General features: G+C 31.4%; 1 protein-coding gene across 1 annotated transcript; it reads left to right on the top strand.

Moving 5' to 3' along the window:
• The first annotated feature begins 7,194 nt into the window (after window positions 1-7,194).
• Window positions 7,195-16,739, top strand: LOC143074157 (uncharacterized). Its single transcript, XM_076249706.1, has 4 exons — window positions 7,195-7,199; window positions 12,212-12,276; window positions 15,257-15,571; window positions 16,690-16,739. The coding sequence occupies exons 1-4, from the start codon at window positions 7,195-7,197 to the stop codon at window positions 16,737-16,739; spliced, it is 435 nt and encodes a 144-aa protein (XP_076105821.1).
• The last annotated feature ends 1,008 nt before the right edge of the window (window positions 16,740-17,747 follow it).

The raw sequence follows: 17,747 nt of genomic DNA, 5'->3' as shown, positions 1-17,747 counted from the left end.
ACTTTCTGTTTTGAATTGTCGTTTGAGTTCAGTATTTTTTGTGAATCTGACAAATCGGGTTTTGAAGTATTTTTCCGACTGTAATTTATAATTCAGACTGATGTAACTTAAAACCTTTTGTTTAAAAAGTCACCAATCATTTATTTTTAAAGCATATTCAGTTAAAAATGACAGTTTAACTAAAATCATAAAACTTTGATAACAAAAATATTCAAACGAAATGTGTACAAATTAACAGCATAGTTCTGTTAAGATTTTTTTTCACAGATTCTGTCTATCTGTTGAAGCCAAAAAAGTTAAATGTTTTATTCAAAGGATAAAAATATTTTAAAATGAAATTTTAAGTATATATATACATGTCAATAAAATCGACCCTTTTTATCCCTTTATGTAGCAAATGGTGGTATAGTTTTTATAATATATTTGGATTGACTTAGTAAACAAAGCTTGTTTAGAAATTTAGTAAAAAAAACCAGCGTTGTATCAGACGTGTAGCGTATACCCTGAAATGGTCCGCCAATGATTTGCCTTCAAGTTCTTGATTTCTGTGCATATCGAAAATGTAAAAGAGGGACGAAAGATACCAAAGGGACAGTCAAACTCATAAATCTAAAATAAATTGACAACGCCATGGCTACAAATGAAAAAGACAAACACAAACAGACAAACTATAGTACACATGACACAACATATAAAACTAAAGAATAAACAACAGGAACCCCATAAATATATGATAATCATATATAGATATATTTCTAACGGAAATCGATTAAAAATATAATTAATTGGTATTTCAATTTAGGTGAAGACTGTAACAGTTCTAAGATATATACAAAAGCAAATTATCGAAAATATGTATTATTTTCCAACTTTTGCAACTGCTAGTTCAACTTCAATAAGCATATTGTTGGCAAGATACATTCAAGTACAGACCCTGTGCGTGCCAATGACCATATCAATTTACCTGAAACGCTACGATGATTTCTATTATCGAGGTAGATTACATTAAAATGTTTAATTTACTAAGTGCATAACAATTTTATACACAGACTACGACGCATCACAGTCAAGATTTAACATGCACTGTTAAGACGCTCTCGGCAGAATCAAATATAGGAACAATGTTTAGCTGAGGAGGTGAGAAAAATGATGTATTTTGTCATTTAATTGCTGGTTTTTCTGTCATTGATTCATGTTATTCAGAACTAAGTGTTAAATAGTCAGTGTAACACTTAACAATTCAAAAACTCTAATAATTTCGAACTTCTTTTTTCGAGGGGACGGGGGAATTTAATCAAAGTTAAAAATATCAACATTTTAATCTTTTTAAGTTTTTTTCAAATATTTCAAAGGAGTAGGTTTAGTAAGACCCCTTTTTGGCCCCAAAATATAGCAGTTTTACAAAAGTATGGATATGTTATCTTTTAGCTATTTACTGGGCCCCAAAATATAGCAGTTTTACAAAAGTATGGATATGTTATCTTTTAGCTATTTACTGGACAGTAGAATGCTTCTGTTAAATATGGTATGTTTTTGACAATACAATGCACATATATCGAGTACTAGCATCATTAAGTCATGCTAAATTACTGAAATCTTCAAAACTTAAGCATTTTAGTTAAATTTTAGACGGTTTCCGTCTAAAATGAAAGTGGATGTATTCGTGTTCATCCATATTATTGAAATGTAAGTTGTATTTGATGATCATACTTTACATATATAAAGGTTGAGGATGAACACGGATGCGGCGTGGCCACTTTAATTTGTGACAAAAACCATCTGAAAAGTTAGTTTTTTTGACATATTTGGTAGATTTTTCATATTTAAGCTTGAATCAGAGCGTTTGTAATGACAAAATCAGTTAAAATCTTTAAGAAAAACTAATTGAATCAATTTTAATAGACACTAAAGTGTTTAAAAAGAGTCCCAAATCTTTCGTTCGACGAACCTGAAATTTCAGGCCAAAATCGTTTCTTTCACCAAATATAGGCAAATTAATCATTCTAAAATTTGTTTTAAATTTGATAGTTTTTATATTCAATCTTTTATATATCCAATCAAACTTTAAATATACTAAACTAAAAGGTTTCGCGTTCTAAAAGTATGAATTTTCCGATTTTTGATAAAGAAATAAAATGGATAGAGACGGACATCCTGTATTTCTGTGAGATCCCCCGTAACTGATTAGTGCGGATAAAAATTAAACTACCAAACAGACGCCCCTCTTCTGCAAGAGTATTCTTACCGATCGGAACAAGACCTATGTGAATATATCTCTATATTCGATTTCAAATTGGAGGTAAACAATTTGGAATTTTGTTTTGTTTAGAAATCATGTCCGACACAGTACACCAAAATGATGGTTTCTTTGTAAGAGTGTAGAACAAACACAATGGTGACAAATGAGCTAATTATCCAACCTAGAATTCCATTAGTTCATTTTATTTTTATAAATACCAAATTTGTTGTTATCCGTGTTTTGATTATGAAACCTTATATTTTTTAATAAATTGTCTCTTAGAGATTATTACTGTACGTAAAATGAAGCTGTTTAATTAAGCTTTGAATCGATTTATAAATCGTGTTTTGTTTCTTTTTCAAAAGAAAATAAACCGTAAAACTTCAGAATACTGATATCTCATGTGTTCGATTTTATGAAATATATGCAACGAAATATATGAAAACGAATTTTAGAATTTATTTAACTATTTGTTCTTCAAATTGCAAATTGCAAAAATAAAAAAATAATCAGGAATGATGATATTTTTTAACTAACAAAAACTAAAATTTCAAAACGTTTTAAAATATTGAATGGTTATTAAAGTGAAAATTCATAAATTGAACAATGTCTTCCTTTAATTTTTTGACATCAGAAAATCCGAATAATAACCGAATTTAAATTTCCACAAACACCTGTCTACCTATACCTTTTAAAATCCTTTGAATTTAACGCCATTCATAAAACACCCCTTATGGTTTCTTCAGGTTGGTGCTCAATCAATATTTTGTTTTCTGGGTAATGTTGTGTCATATATGAACCGATGTTTATATTTGTTTAAAAACAAATTTCAACATAAGTCTTATTTGCCCTTTGTTACTTTTTACGGTTATTGTTCTTTAATTAAAATTTACCTGTCAAACTTGATCTTCGACGGTAACACTATTTTGTAAATATCCTATCGCGTGATTTGCTTTACCACAATATAAAGTTCAGTGATAAGGTTTACTCAATTAAAGAAAAAGATGTTAGATTATCATGTACTATTTGGTAACGTTTTTGATTATCATAGCTAAGAAAATAACATAACTAAATAAGCCTAGATAAATACGTGTTAAAATTTGATATAGTTTGTATCGCAAATTGCTATATATGAGTAATAAAAAATAATGTCATTTAGATTTTTGTCACATAGATAAATATTTGGGCTCAATTACAAAGTAAAACGACTTATATGAAAAACAGCTGTCATTTTCCTGGTATAGGTATTTCCTTAGATCGAAAAATGATGAATTGAATCTAGTTTTATAGCTGGCTAAACCTATAAGTTTTGCAACGTGCACGTTCTATTTTTATGTGTGTCTCATATCACGAGCGACACATTTTGGAGGTGTAATGTCTTTAGTAACCAGTCGTTACCAATTTTGTCTAATTCCTTCTTATATAAGTTTGCTTGAGTGTTGACTTGTATGGATATATAAAAAAAAATGAGGTACGATTGCATACTGCATATATATCATGAATGCACTGATTTCACTTAAACGTGTTCTATTGTAGACTTGCTGCATTGAAGACCTGTTGGTGACCTTCTGCTGTTGTCTGCTCTATGGTCGGGTTGTTGTCTCTTTGACACATTCCCCATTTCAATTCTCAATTTTATAACAGTTTTACCGAGTCTGAATTGCACTGCTATGCGACTTGTCTCGGTATGTAATACATTCCACACTCATGTATTTATTGTTGATGTTTCAGTTATGGTTTCGGTTTGATAATATGCTCTGTCTCATTTTTTGTATTCACAATAATCATAAACTAGCCTTTCGATATCGTCATTGTCATATTTGTTGAGATTGGCATTTTGAAACAATTGTGTAAAGGTCAAGATTACATGTTCGTTACTATTGTTTAGTCCTCTTCTACTCTGTCGTTGATGGAAGATGTAAGTTGTTGTTTTGTGGTTTGCATAGTGTGCCAACTTTTATTTGTTTGTGCGTTTGTTTTTTTTTTGTGATGAGTGTATGTTGTGCTTTATTTCTGTGTTTTCATACTAGAGCATTTGCATTATTCACATATTATCATGACTATCCGTATCAATGTATCAGATAACACATTAATGAATAGATATGATAAATTAAGTCAGGTTGGTCGCGATGAAGATATTTTATAATGCATTTGATTTTGATTTATTTCAATTGCGGTCGGGATAAAAGCATAATGGTATAAAAATCTGTCGTATACGTCGATCCGTGCTAGTATCAAGATACTTGAATAATGCAAATGCTCCATTTCTTAACGTTGCCATTTAAGTCGGATGTTTGGATACCCATAACAGTAGGTTTAATTTGAAACCCATCGTTTTTTTCAAATGACATGTACCAAGTCAGGAATATTGCAGTTGTTATCAAAAATTCTTTTCTATGTATGTTGGCGTTTGTTTTTTGTTACACTTCATTGTTTCTGTGTTTCTTTTATTCGTCTTTAAGCTGACGTGTTTCCATCAGTTTTAGTTTATAACCAGAATTTGTTTTATTCCTTGAATGACTTTTGACAAGTGTTATACTAATGTTGCATTTATTTACGTTTACTTTGCTCATTTATTTGTTTTCAACAATTATAAGAGTTGAAGAGAAATTAAGGTTAAATATTCCTGGCTTCTCAAATAACGGGTGCGTCAAAATTTTATATGGATACTAAGAAGATATTCGAATTACCTGAATTCTTTATTGAAGACGACAAGACTATCAAATATCGCTATAGTTCAATGAAGTGGTATTACTATATATCTGAATAATGTATGTTTTGCAACCTCGTTAAAATACCATCTGTATAGTAATATTGTAATGTTCAGAATTACAAAGGTAAAAAAAATATATAATTTAGAAAGATTTTTCATATTTGGCATGTATCCAAATTTGTGTATTACCGAGAAAAACAAACGTAATACAAAAATGTGAATTACCAAGAACAATGCCAAAAATAAATAATTGTTAAGTACAGATTTCAGAAATTACAAAATATAAATAGACTTCTTGATTTCTAAAAAATCATAATTCTTTTTTTTTTGGAAGGGGGGGGGGACATCAAGTGATTTACTTCATAGCAAACTTTTTTTTATTAAGACATTAACATTTGCAAAATATCTTAGTAAACAGGTTTTGTGTATACATACATGTATAATACGTGTATTATATCGAACGGAAACTTAAAATGCTGCGAACATTTTAAGAAATCGACTTTTAACTTGAATATATGATCTTGATCGCATATTAATGGTTCAAATGTTACTTCACTGTTGCGCTTTTCCAAAAAATAAAAAAAAAGAAGTAAAAGATACTTTAGGAATATTCAAACTATGAAACTGACGGGCAATAGTAAAGTACCTATTATATAACCCGACGAAACGACAAATATCAGTACCCAAAATTGAAGATATCTGGTAAGTACGATCCCCACCAAAATCCTGGAGCTATTTAAAAGAGGATCTAAAGATACCAGAGGGACAGTCAAATCCATAGATCAAACATAAACCGACACCGTCATTGGTTAAAAAGGTCACATTCATGGTGAAAAGGGAATGGATTGAAGTTCCGACATAAAGAACATACCCGATATAATTTGTGAAACGGTAATTGAATAACGGTCAACCAACTCGTGATAGCGTCCGTAAAATTTACGAAGGGATGATTTCAACTTCACCATTTGGAACTCTTGGTTTAGTAGCTTCCTTGTTATCAGCAACCCTCTGTCACGAAAAAATCATAATAAAAAATGCAAGCCCGAGTATATCGTATCAACAGGGAGATACATAATCCAAGTGCAGACTATACAGATATGGAAAGATCACAATTGGGAAGCTGAAATCATCTTTATTGTCGTAAAGTTTTGTATTCAGCCTACCCTCATTGTCAATATCTAGATGTAAGTCATGATATAAAGCGGACTTAACTGTTTCTGTTGTATCCTTTATCTCTAGTTCGATGGAATAGATGCGTTCAACATAGTCATCATTTTTTTTTTCATTTTTTTAGTGAAAGCACATCATATATAAAACTGAAAGTGAAGTTAGAGGAAGTTGCTAACTTCTTATCTTTTTTCTAATAAATTTATGTATAAATTCAGACTCATAACAATAAAGAAAAAAGCCGGCAAGAAGAGGGGCACAATTAGTGCATATTAGAATGCTGATAGTTCAGTTACCCCGTACAAATCATAACTTGGTCCATTTGTGGCACTCGTCGTTTTTCTCGAGTAAGTACAAACTCATTCAATCAAGCCAACTTCCCCATTAGGAAATCCTAGTTAAACGACTTCTCTAGCTTGTAATCAGCAAATATATGTTAAGGCAATTGTGATAGGAATTGCAAGCTCAGGTAAACCGTATTGATTATTCTAAAGTGATATGAAATGAAAGAAGATATTTGATATGCGTCGTTCAGGTTTCACAGCACCGATGCAGATAACCAAATGGCATGTAGAGGGCTAGGTTGAGTCTTCAACAACATCTGTCTTCACAGTTTATAAAGTATCACATCACACTGGTTCGTAAAAGAAACGAATACATTAAATCAAAACCCATCAAAACCTGTAATATCTATAATTTCTAAATGGCAAAAATCATATTGTTATTCCATAAGACAAACACTTAAGAGATTCTTGATTGATGACACGCACATATATTTTTTGGGTGTTTCAATTGTTACCTAAGAAATGTACACTTTCCTCTTAAATTTCAATCAGTTGTCTAATAAAGGGAAACTTGTATAAATAGAAAATAGAAAATTTACAGTTAACATAAGTACACGACCATATTTTAACTCCAAAAAAGTTGCATGACTTAGTAAAAAAAGGAATAACAATAATAAAAAAAGCTAAAATGACATATCATATGGATTAGGTTTCTTACAAGTCTTTTTATGATAAAACTAAATCTAGAATATAAAAAAATAAATTCTTAACACTTTGAAATTGGAGATAAAATGGCGTACTAGGATTATGGCAAAGGAAGAAATACTTCGATCAATCGACAAAAACAACCGAAAATTCCAAATGTCAATATATCATAAACTACGTGTATGCTACTTCAATCATGTTAATGACATGTGTGTATACTGACGATATTCTGTTTAATCGATTGAAAGTGTCTGTGTCTCTTTTAACATGTTTAATAAATGGATGGTTACTCATCCAGTTTAATACAAATATATGTAACATATTATAAAATTGACAATGGAAATGGGGAATGTTTCAAAATGACAATAACCCGACCATAGCACAGACAACAACAGAAGGTCACCAATAGTCTTCTATGCAGAAATTCCCGCAACCGGAGGCGTTCTTCAGCTGGCCCCTACATAAATATATATATACTAGTTCAGTGATACTTGCCTATTCATAATGTAACATAAGACTATGGGAAAAACCTACACCCTTTCATAAAGCCAGTTTGAGTTCCACTGATCGAGGATTATTTTTACTTCTACTGGCAATACAGATCGATACTATTTCATGGTCTTCATTAAGTAGTGAAATAGGTCGCCAATTCCTTTAGAACAAGTTCCGGTTTACCATCTAAAGGTAGACAAGTGATAACACCTTGTGCTTGTAAAATTTATAATTCACCTTCTTGAAATGCTTCTTTGAAATAACGCAGCAGGAATGAATGGATGTCGTATTAAGCTAAAATAATTGTAATTTTTCATATCTTTTAATGCATTATAAATTTATTCAACTTGAAAATCGCTATCTAAATGAATACTTTGTTCATCATAGCGAATTTTGACGAATGTGTTTTCAAAAGAATAGACATAAGTCTTGTGTAAATTACTTATATATGTTTGCATGCATGTATACATATTCTCATTATATAACTTTTGTTATGCAAGTTGTTTTGCTTGATTAATGAGAGTTTCCCTCCTATCTAAAGTTAATTTTTGTTTAACGTTTTTATTTTATAGATCGCAAAAAAATATTTTGTACTTCTCTGTTCTTAATTTTGCCATTTTGCTTTTGCTCTAGTTATTCCAGATTCTCTAAACGACCTTAACTGAAGTTTTTTGATACGAGTAATGTCCTCATTGGCTACTGCTTTTGTCATTCTTTGATTAATACTTTCTAGAATTGCCTAGTTTCTGTTTTTAATCACTTTCTGCCAAAAAAATCCTATTTAGAGCAATAAAAACAAATGAAGTAAACAAACCCAGAAAGAAATGAAAGTGATATAAAAAAGAAAATCCAACCATTCAAACTATAACCAAAAATGTTCTCCTGTCTCATGATGATAAAATATTTATTCACTAAAATACAGTGGGTTTTCATTTCCTATAAACACATATAGTTCTCATCAAAATATTTTCCACTTACTTCATGACTTCATGGTTTTCTACATTATCTCTTTCTACCTTGACCTCTGTTTCCAGAACTGTTACACCTATTTTCCTCTAATTTAAGGTGCAAACTTGCAAAGCATTCGGTACAGACTTTGATTCATACATTTCTTTTGTGTTCTCTGGTGTCCATGGTTTTCAGTCGGGTATCTCTACAATATGGAAAATTGAGTATCGACTTCCGATTCTGAATCCGAACACTGACCTATGTTTACATGGAAAGGATTTCGGTCGACACGAATGCTCTTTTTGAAATACATTTGTAGCAATGAAAGTCTTTTTAACTATTTATATGTCCTTAAAATAGATTTGTTTCTAGATTATCTAGCAATGCTATTGAAAGACCTTTTCATAACTGACATAGACTTATATTGAAAATGTTGACGTATTATCGTTTCATCACTTTTTACATTTGAAATAACAGTTCTTTACTGTTTACATAGATGACATTATTTACGTTCTACCTAAAGAATGATTACCTTAGCTGTATTTTGCTAAACTTTTAGGAATTTTGGTCCTCAGTTTTCTTCAACTTCGTACTTTATTTGGCCTTTTTAACTTTTTTGGATTCGAACATCACTGGTGAGTCTTTTTGTAGACGAATGACGTTAATACAAAAGGTAATCCAGGTATCTCTGATGAGTTTATTTACAGATTTATACAATGTGATATCAATATCATGTGTTCATCGTTTATATTGCAGTCTTCACGATATCGTACAAGATCATTTTATTGTGTTTGAACTCTTATATACTCCTTACATCGTTTTCATAGTTTACTATTTGATTTTGTAAATGTATTTACGATATAATGTTAACATCTTTTGAATTTTGACTAGTTATAGGATTATAAAGTGTGATGCCAATCATCGGTATCTTTCCTTGCTAATCATTCAGATATTGCTTATCAAATAATATTGTTATAATGTAAACGATGTAAAAAAAAAGTACCTGTCAATTCACCATAATGTAACTATATTGACGGAGTGAACGATGTAAACAAAAAGTCATGGTATACAATATAATTGAGATGTTGACGAAATCAACGATGTTAAAACAACGGTATAGACTCGGTATTCAATTAAGTGACATTACGGCTTGTAATTAGCAACTTCGGGACGTTAATGATATCAAAGATTACACCCCAGCTCCATTGTTTTAACAGGGGTGATCTGAGCCGGATAACCCCTACCAGATCACCCAAGTTTTAGTTTCTTTGTTATGCATGCTTTCCTTTGTTCTGTAAAATTTTGGCGGGAATGTCAAATCCACTATGAAACTTATAATTAATTATACGGAAAAGACTATCTATCAAAATTAACGTAGAAAAAATCCAGTGTACATGCTCAAATTCGAACTCAAGACCTTTAGCATATCAAGCCACGACACATATCACTACACCAGGACGACTGGATACTAAATAATTGTAATTTGACATACTTAAAGGAAGCAAGATCTTTTTATAAGTGGGGCGAGTTGTCAGACATTTATCCAATGTGGTTTTAACCTTTTTCGTTAATTAGTAAGTTTTCAGACTGATTGTTCAATTTGAGTTTACACTTTTTCAAAGTGGGGCAAGTCGGTAAACAAGAGTGGGACGATATTTTTATAAAGTGGTGATAAAGTGTGGGCCGATTGGCAAGTGTGGCGAGTTGACATTGATTGATATCTACTCATCGTGTTTGGGGGTCAAAAAGGGTATACATCATATAGTAATATATAAAGTATATTGTTATGGTTGTGTTGCGTTCTAAACTAGATTTTATGAATTGTAAATGTTTTTTTGTCTAATCTAAAACAGCTGGGATGTAAAATAGTTATCCCAGTCGGACTTGGTGTGTCAGTGTTAGATCACCCTCTGGCCTCCGGCCATCGGGGTGATCTTACACTGACACACCGCGTCCTTGTGGGATAACTATTAATGTTAACACAAAGGTAAAGATTCAGTAAACACTATTAACACGATGTTAGCTCGCTATTAATAACACTGAAACGTCTACTATGTAAGCAGTATACGGTGATGTTACCATACAATGTAAACATCACATCGACACAATACTGTTGACATATATCACTTCAAAGTGCAAAAGAAATATATACTCTATGAGGGCTATTACGTCTTCGTTTTAATTGACATGATCCAACCGTATACACTAGTCTTCCTTGATGCACCTTATAATTGATAAGTTGTTGTCTGTAAATGAGTTAAGTATTTTTGTGATTTTCGATTTATTTGTATTTGTGTTATTAATGTTATTACAAGTGCAGTATTTTTCATTTCCATGTGTAAATCATGAAGTCATTTCAAACAAGGATACTTAGGATGGGTTAAGCTTTTGTTATTAAATGTAAATCGGTCGTGTAGTTTCTTTTCTTGTTTGAGATGTCGATGTTCCTTTGCCTCCGTCATGACTCTTTTTTATGCCCGTTCGTGTAGTGATGTCATAGATTTCAACGAACTAAATCAATGCATCACTTGTTAATTATGAAATCAGAGATTTACTTACCATAAATTACCAAAATATTTCACTGACTTCTTTCATAGATACACATATTTGCGTAAATTTGGCTCTACCTTATTAAGAACGGTATTAACTCAATTGTTCGGTATTATTGTACTAAAATTGAAGAAACAACTATGTGATCCGTGGGCCCTCATCGAACCTTTAAACAAACAATGTTGTAATTCAAATGTTAGATTTTTTTAATATTGTTTACTTTGGCATCAACAATTTATTTATTTTTTTCGAATGGTTTTAATGATTTATAAACAGCCATACAGGTTTATTTTTTATAACTTCTAATACACCTATTTGTAATAAGGTAAAATCAAAATTACCCTTCTGCTTATCGAAACTTTTATTCTTTTTGACAGTCCATGGCGTTAACAAACTAATCCCTAGGTTGAATTGTAATTGTATGTAGTCTATGAGGCATGCATTTGTGTCATTAACGACACGCATGTATGGTGTATTAAATTATTAGCCTTAGCTTGATACCTATTAGCATGTCGAAAGACGTATTGTAATATTTATTTCCCTATCTCTCTTTCCTGAATGGTTTAGCGTTTATTGGTACTGTAGTCCTGTCAGGTAGTATTTAACATTACCATTAAAGCGTGAGTTTTGGCTAGCCGCAAAATCAGGTTCAATAATTTCTTTCATAAAATGTCCTGTACCAAGTCAGGAGAATGGCAGTTGTTATCTAATAGTTCTTTTTCGTGTGTGTTGCATTGTCGGTTAGGTTTTATGTTGCATTGTCGTTTTTTTTTTGTCGCACTTCAGTTTTTCTGTTGTTTAGTTATTTTCCTCTTATAGCTGATGTGTTTACCTCAGTTTTAGTTTGTAACCCGGATTTGTTTTTTTCGCAATCGATTTTTGACTTTTGAACAATGGTATACTACTGTCGCCTTTATTTGTTTGAATTTTTGTGTGTCTTGCGTTGTATATCTGTGGTATATGTTTACAAACTATGGGTTGATGGATCGCAATTATTTCCACGTTGACCAAGTATGTCTTTTCGAATGTTTGGCTAGCTATGACACTCTGTTTTGTCTAAGCGCCAGTGACAAGTAAATAACATAACAGTTGTGTTTTTTTTTATATTTTCAGATATAAGTTGGACATGAAGCAATTACTACTTTTGCTGATTTTCATAAATTGTCATATGATACAAGGTAACTAAAAATATCATCTTGTGTATATTGTATAAACAAGTTAACAATAGATATAAAAGCAAGTTTGTTGAATTCTAAAAAAATATAAATTGATGCAACAATAGGCTTACACGAAATCCAACCTGAATTGTTGTATGCTGCTTTTCACCACACACGCACACAATGTCCCTTTGAGATACGTGCCAGTCATGTATATGCTGTGAATTTATAAATAAGAAATCTAGGCAAATATTATATAAAAAAAAAATACCATGCTCAACTGAGATCTGCGATTTGACTTAAGTATTCTTAGAATTTCAACACTTAAATGCCAGTCTTTGTAAGAATCAGGCAATTTTGAAAAAAATCAAAACATGGCTGTAAAATACCCACCTACCTAGCATTCCTATTTTGAAGCGACACTCATCCTGAGTTAGAAATGGTAGGTCTTTAGTGTCTGCGTGTCTGGTAACTTGAGAAATCTTTAGATAAACTTTGGATAGAATGATAGCAAATTACAGAGTTAGCTCCTCTTTATTGTTAATTTCTAGTGCATTGTAACCAAATTGTATCTCAAATTACCAGAACAGGACAATGAAACGAATGGTATATTTTTGCATCATTATACATTTTGAACATAAATTAATGTGAGCCTGAGTGGGTTTTTGTATGACATGTTTTCACCACTGCCTGATTCTTAGGTAGACTAGCACATAAAATGTGTTACTCCTTTGCTTTGTTCTTTATAAATAAATGATGGATACTAGTAAAAGGGTTAACAGTTATAGATCAAATTTAATCGTTCTACAACTATATTTGGCTTTTTTTAACTTTTTTTCTATTCGAGTGTCACTGACGAAACGGTCGTCTGGCGCAAAAACAAAATGTCCTGGAATCTATGATGAGTTTATTTTATTTGTCTTTTGATTGAATTAAGATATTTTGTAGTGTGTGTTACTATCACTACAAACCATTAAAAGACTGAAATGGACTATATCTGTACTACACTGTACTGATTTTAACTCGACCAGTCTGAATTCGTCTGAGATTTACTTGATAATACTCGACTGTAGTCTGAACCATACTTAACAGTCGGAATGTGTACTTGACCAGTACTTAACCATTTTATACGAGTCTGAACCGTACTCGACCTAGTCTGAACCGTACTCGACCTAGTCTGAACCATACTCGACCAAGTCTTAACCAACCTAGACCTATTCTTTGTATCGATCAACTGAATTTTATCAATTACGGAATTTAAAAAAAAATGAAATTTGAACAACAACTTGAAATTAAAAGTGTATTCGATACAGTATTGAAACTAAAATTTCACAATAATCAATCATAATATAACTTCAACTCAATATTAATCAACACTTACATAATAATATATATCAACTTTTAAAACATAAATAAAACAAGCTGACAAATAATCTAAAAAAATGAATCGTGACTAATATTTTCAATTATGAATATTTCGGAAGTATTTTATGGTAACTGGACTATTTTCACCATTAACTCAAGCCTAGTATAGATTTATGGTGTCCGTTGAGTCCAGTTAATAATGCAGTGAACGTTTTTTTTTATTAAGATATATATGAAATAGTATATAAAACAACTTAATAAATTAAAAAAAAAATTAGAGCTTAATTGTTTTGTTTTATTAAACCAAGAATTTAATATAATCATGATAATAGGATTTCCATAGCAATCCTTGATAACCTTTTTAAAAAATTAAATGTATTCAAAAGTAACAGTAAATTTTTTTTTCAATTAATTTAAGTTTTTTTTTGTCAAATTAACATGGCATACATAAAGCACTTTAATATGATCTAATTACCTCAGTACAGGTAAAAAGAAAGCCCTATTTTCTTAAATTCGTGTATTACTTATCTAGTACATACATGTATATTCGAAAGGCCTTGTTATTTGATTTAAACAGGATGTTGCAATTTTGAATAAATGTTATTTAGAATTTAATACATCTGACTAGGTTGGATCTTATTTATGAGTTTGCCCCCAAGCAGAGGTTATACTTTATATTTCACCACCAATCAGAAAAATAATTTTATTTATTTATTTAATTTTATCCCTTTTTGATAGAAGTTATATATAATATTTTTTTTTAATCCTAAATTTATAATCAGAGATATATTTCTTTTATAAGGTTAAATTAATTTTTTTATAAATTTTGTCGGCTGTTGTTATATATGTCAGTTAAAAAGAAATTTATTTTACCAGTTAAAAAAGTACAGTTTTTTTTGTGTAGTATGGTTCAGACTGGACGAGTATTGTTTAGACCTTTGGTTAAGTATGGTTTAGACTGGAAAAATAGGTCGAGTACACGTCGAGAATTGGTTAAGACTGTTTCAGACTGGTCGAGTAATAGTTCAGACTATTTTCAACGGCAAAAATAAGGGTCAAGTACGATTCAGTACAGTCAAGTATGGTTCAGACTGGGGTCGAGTAATGTCAAGTAAAAGTCAGACCAATTCAGACTGGTCGAGTAAAAATCAGTACAGTCGAGTACAGATATAAGCAATTTCAGACTTTAATGGTTTGTAGTGTAGGTTGTGATAGTATACTTGAGTTTCAGGTTAGGGTGAATATTAGTGCCTACTAAATCATGTAAACCGGCTGCATTTCTTTGCACATGTCATAATTCGGGAACCTGATTTTAGAAGTTGACGTCTGTTGATGGGGTTTATAAGTGTTTCTCGTTTCTCGCTTTTTATTTAAATTTGACTGCTAGTTTTCCTGTTGGTTTAACAGTTGAGACTTGTGGGTCTTTTTTTAGCTTATTGTTCGGTGTGAACGAAGGCTCTGTGTTGAAGGCTGTTCTTTGACCTGTAATGGTTTACTTTTACAAAGTGTGATCTAGATGGAGTTTGCTCATTGGCACTAAAATCCAATCCTCTTATATCTATTTATATTTGTTTAAGTTATTTATATTCTACCCAGTGTATAGACCATTTACCTAGATCTAACTCAAATAAAACAGTTTCAGGTGTTTTGGAATGGACAGTTACTGGAAAGGCTACAGACTATGGACAAAACGTGACATTATTTTGCCATGTTCCAAACTGCTGTCCAAAGGATGCAGGATGGGATAGATGGACTCCAGTTCAACGCACACTGTTTATAGATGTCAAAACAGGACGATCAAATAAAAAGTATGATGGAAAGGCTGAGAAAGATGGATACACCTTGATTATACAAAATCTGACAAAAGACGATCTTAATGTTTCGTATTCCTGTTTATATGGTGTTACATTAGGACAAAGTAAATTTTTATTGGAAGAAGATGTATTCACAGGTAAGTTCAAATATTGAGAATAAGATGAGGATATTTAAAAAATCCAAAGATCTGTCGGATTACATATCTTCTATCTTCTTGCAATAGCTTTAAAACATTTAACTGTTCAACCTTTAATTCAAGTATTTTCTAAGAATGGCCAACGATGATAAAAGTTTGTAGACTTCTTTCACGATTTAGACTTTTCCTGGACGGCTATTTTTTTTTTAACCAACGTGTATGTCGTTTAATCTCAATTCCTCAAAATTCGATTATGACGTCAAATTGTATTGCTCTACTCTAAATAGCTAAATGTTACGTCATGACACAAGGTCAACATGACTGATGACGTGACATTAAAAGAACTCAATTTCGTGCAGGTTAATAAAGGAAAAGGTTTCATTGTGTCTGAATATCGTATTAAAATCATCAGAGAAACTGAGTTAACCACCAAATCATCTACAGAACGATATTTATTCACTCTCGACAATTAAAGTTTAAACAATTGAATTGGTCGCGAGCCTTGCGTTTTGAATTTGAACATTTTACTGTCTCCAGTAGATAAATATCGTATCACACTCGACACAGTGGTAGAATCTATATATTTCGGATGAATATCAAGGTCATGTTCTCAATTTGACTTTTGCTTGATTTTGCTTTTTCTCTGGTACTCTTATTTGAAGTTATATATTCAAGTACTTATTTGAAGTTCTTTTCACAAGTACTAGTGAAAAAACTTTTTGTATATTTAAAATAAACAGTTATGCATAACGTTTCCAGCCAATTACGCTCAATCATGAACTTAACATATTGATAATGAATGGAAGGTTTTGTTTTAATAATCTAGTGTTTAACCAAAGCACTAAATAATGCTCTTCGCACTGGCAAATATGTTTCTTGTTTCTCGACGTCACTGCCTTCGTTTGCAGAAATGTCCAACGTACAACTTAGTTAATATCCACTGAATACAGTTTGATCACTGTGTAAAATGTACGAACATGGCGTGTTTGAATTATCTGAATCCACATTCGTTGCCTAGTGCAACTTGAATGGGGATCTCAGAGAATTTCAATTTACTTAAACAATATATCTAACAAATGTTATTTTGATTAAAAGATTATAATTTATTTTTTTTGCAGACAAAAGTGATAACAAACCAACTGGTAGATTCTCTATGATTCAAATGTAAGTAAAAGTTATATGATTATATATATGTAATACTTCTTCGACATACTGTTTATACTCCTTTACCAACAAATATTTGTCTGAAATTCATTTGAGTCTTTTATCAAAAGAAAAATTATCATTAGTCTTTCGTCCCATTCAAGTTTTGCCTCACCACATTCTTTGGCTGTTTACAACAGTCTTTTGCTGTGCAGGCTATAGTAGACTATTATTTGTTATGAAATTTTTTTTGGTGTTTGTCTTACATATCTTTTTTGGGGGCTTTGAACTTTTTATAGAAAGATCGAGGAGAAATACTGGCACGGCCATAGCAAAACAAAACTAATCTCATATAAAAAATATCGAACTTCAAATCAAATGAGCATTTAGAAAAGTCGAAATATGAATTTATATATATTCGTACTCTTTTTGGTAATTTTAAAGCACCAACAAACAAATGAACTATGTCAATTGGGTCTGCTATTAAACGATCACTTGAATTTTTACAAGATTCCAAAAATTGTCAAGTAATCTTAATTCTAATTTGGACTTACTATGCACCACTTATTGCAGCCGTGTGGTAATATGATTTATACCATGAATGACTTTAATTTTAAAAGACCCATCGATTTACGGAAACAATATATGATACTAAAACTATACAGCACGTTCATTTCTTTGACAAATTCATGACGACACACTCGATATCGGATGAGTCGAACCCCCGATGAGTCACATAACTTAGTCTGGTCCCTTCGACTTCGAATCAACAAGGTTCGACAGAACAATTAAAAGCTATAGTATACACCAATTTTTACAAATGTAACATGCGAAAACAATAGAAATTATGAAATCCCTCGAGGAGTGAAATGACTTCTGACTGGTCTCTGATTGGGTCATCTGCTTAGGAAATAAATCATGGAAGCCTTAGATTTCTTGGAAATGTACACATAGACTAGGCCGTGATACCCTGAGCGTTAGCGAGGGATAATATCAACGAATGTCACGGCCCAGGTCTATGGCTTTCATGAAT

This window comes from Mytilus galloprovincialis, chromosome 5 (assembly GCF_965363235.1).
Source record: "Mytilus galloprovincialis chromosome 5, xbMytGall1.hap1.1, whole genome shotgun sequence".
Classification (NCBI taxonomy): domain Eukaryota; kingdom Metazoa; phylum Mollusca; class Bivalvia; order Mytilida; family Mytilidae; genus Mytilus; species Mytilus galloprovincialis.
Note: the sequence above shows the minus strand (reverse complement) of the source record. Positions and strands in the feature narration are given on the sequence as shown.

Coding starts and splice junctions, on each gene's coding strand:
- LOC143074157 (XM_076249706.1), top strand. Junction 12,277..15,256: donor AAATTGTCATATGATACAAG/GTAACTAAAAAT, acceptor CAAATAAAACAG/TTTCAGGTGTTTTGGAATGG. Junction 15,572..16,689: donor GGAAGAAGATGTATTCACAG/GTAAGTTCAAAT, acceptor TTTTTTTTGCAG/ACAAAAGTGATAACAAACCA.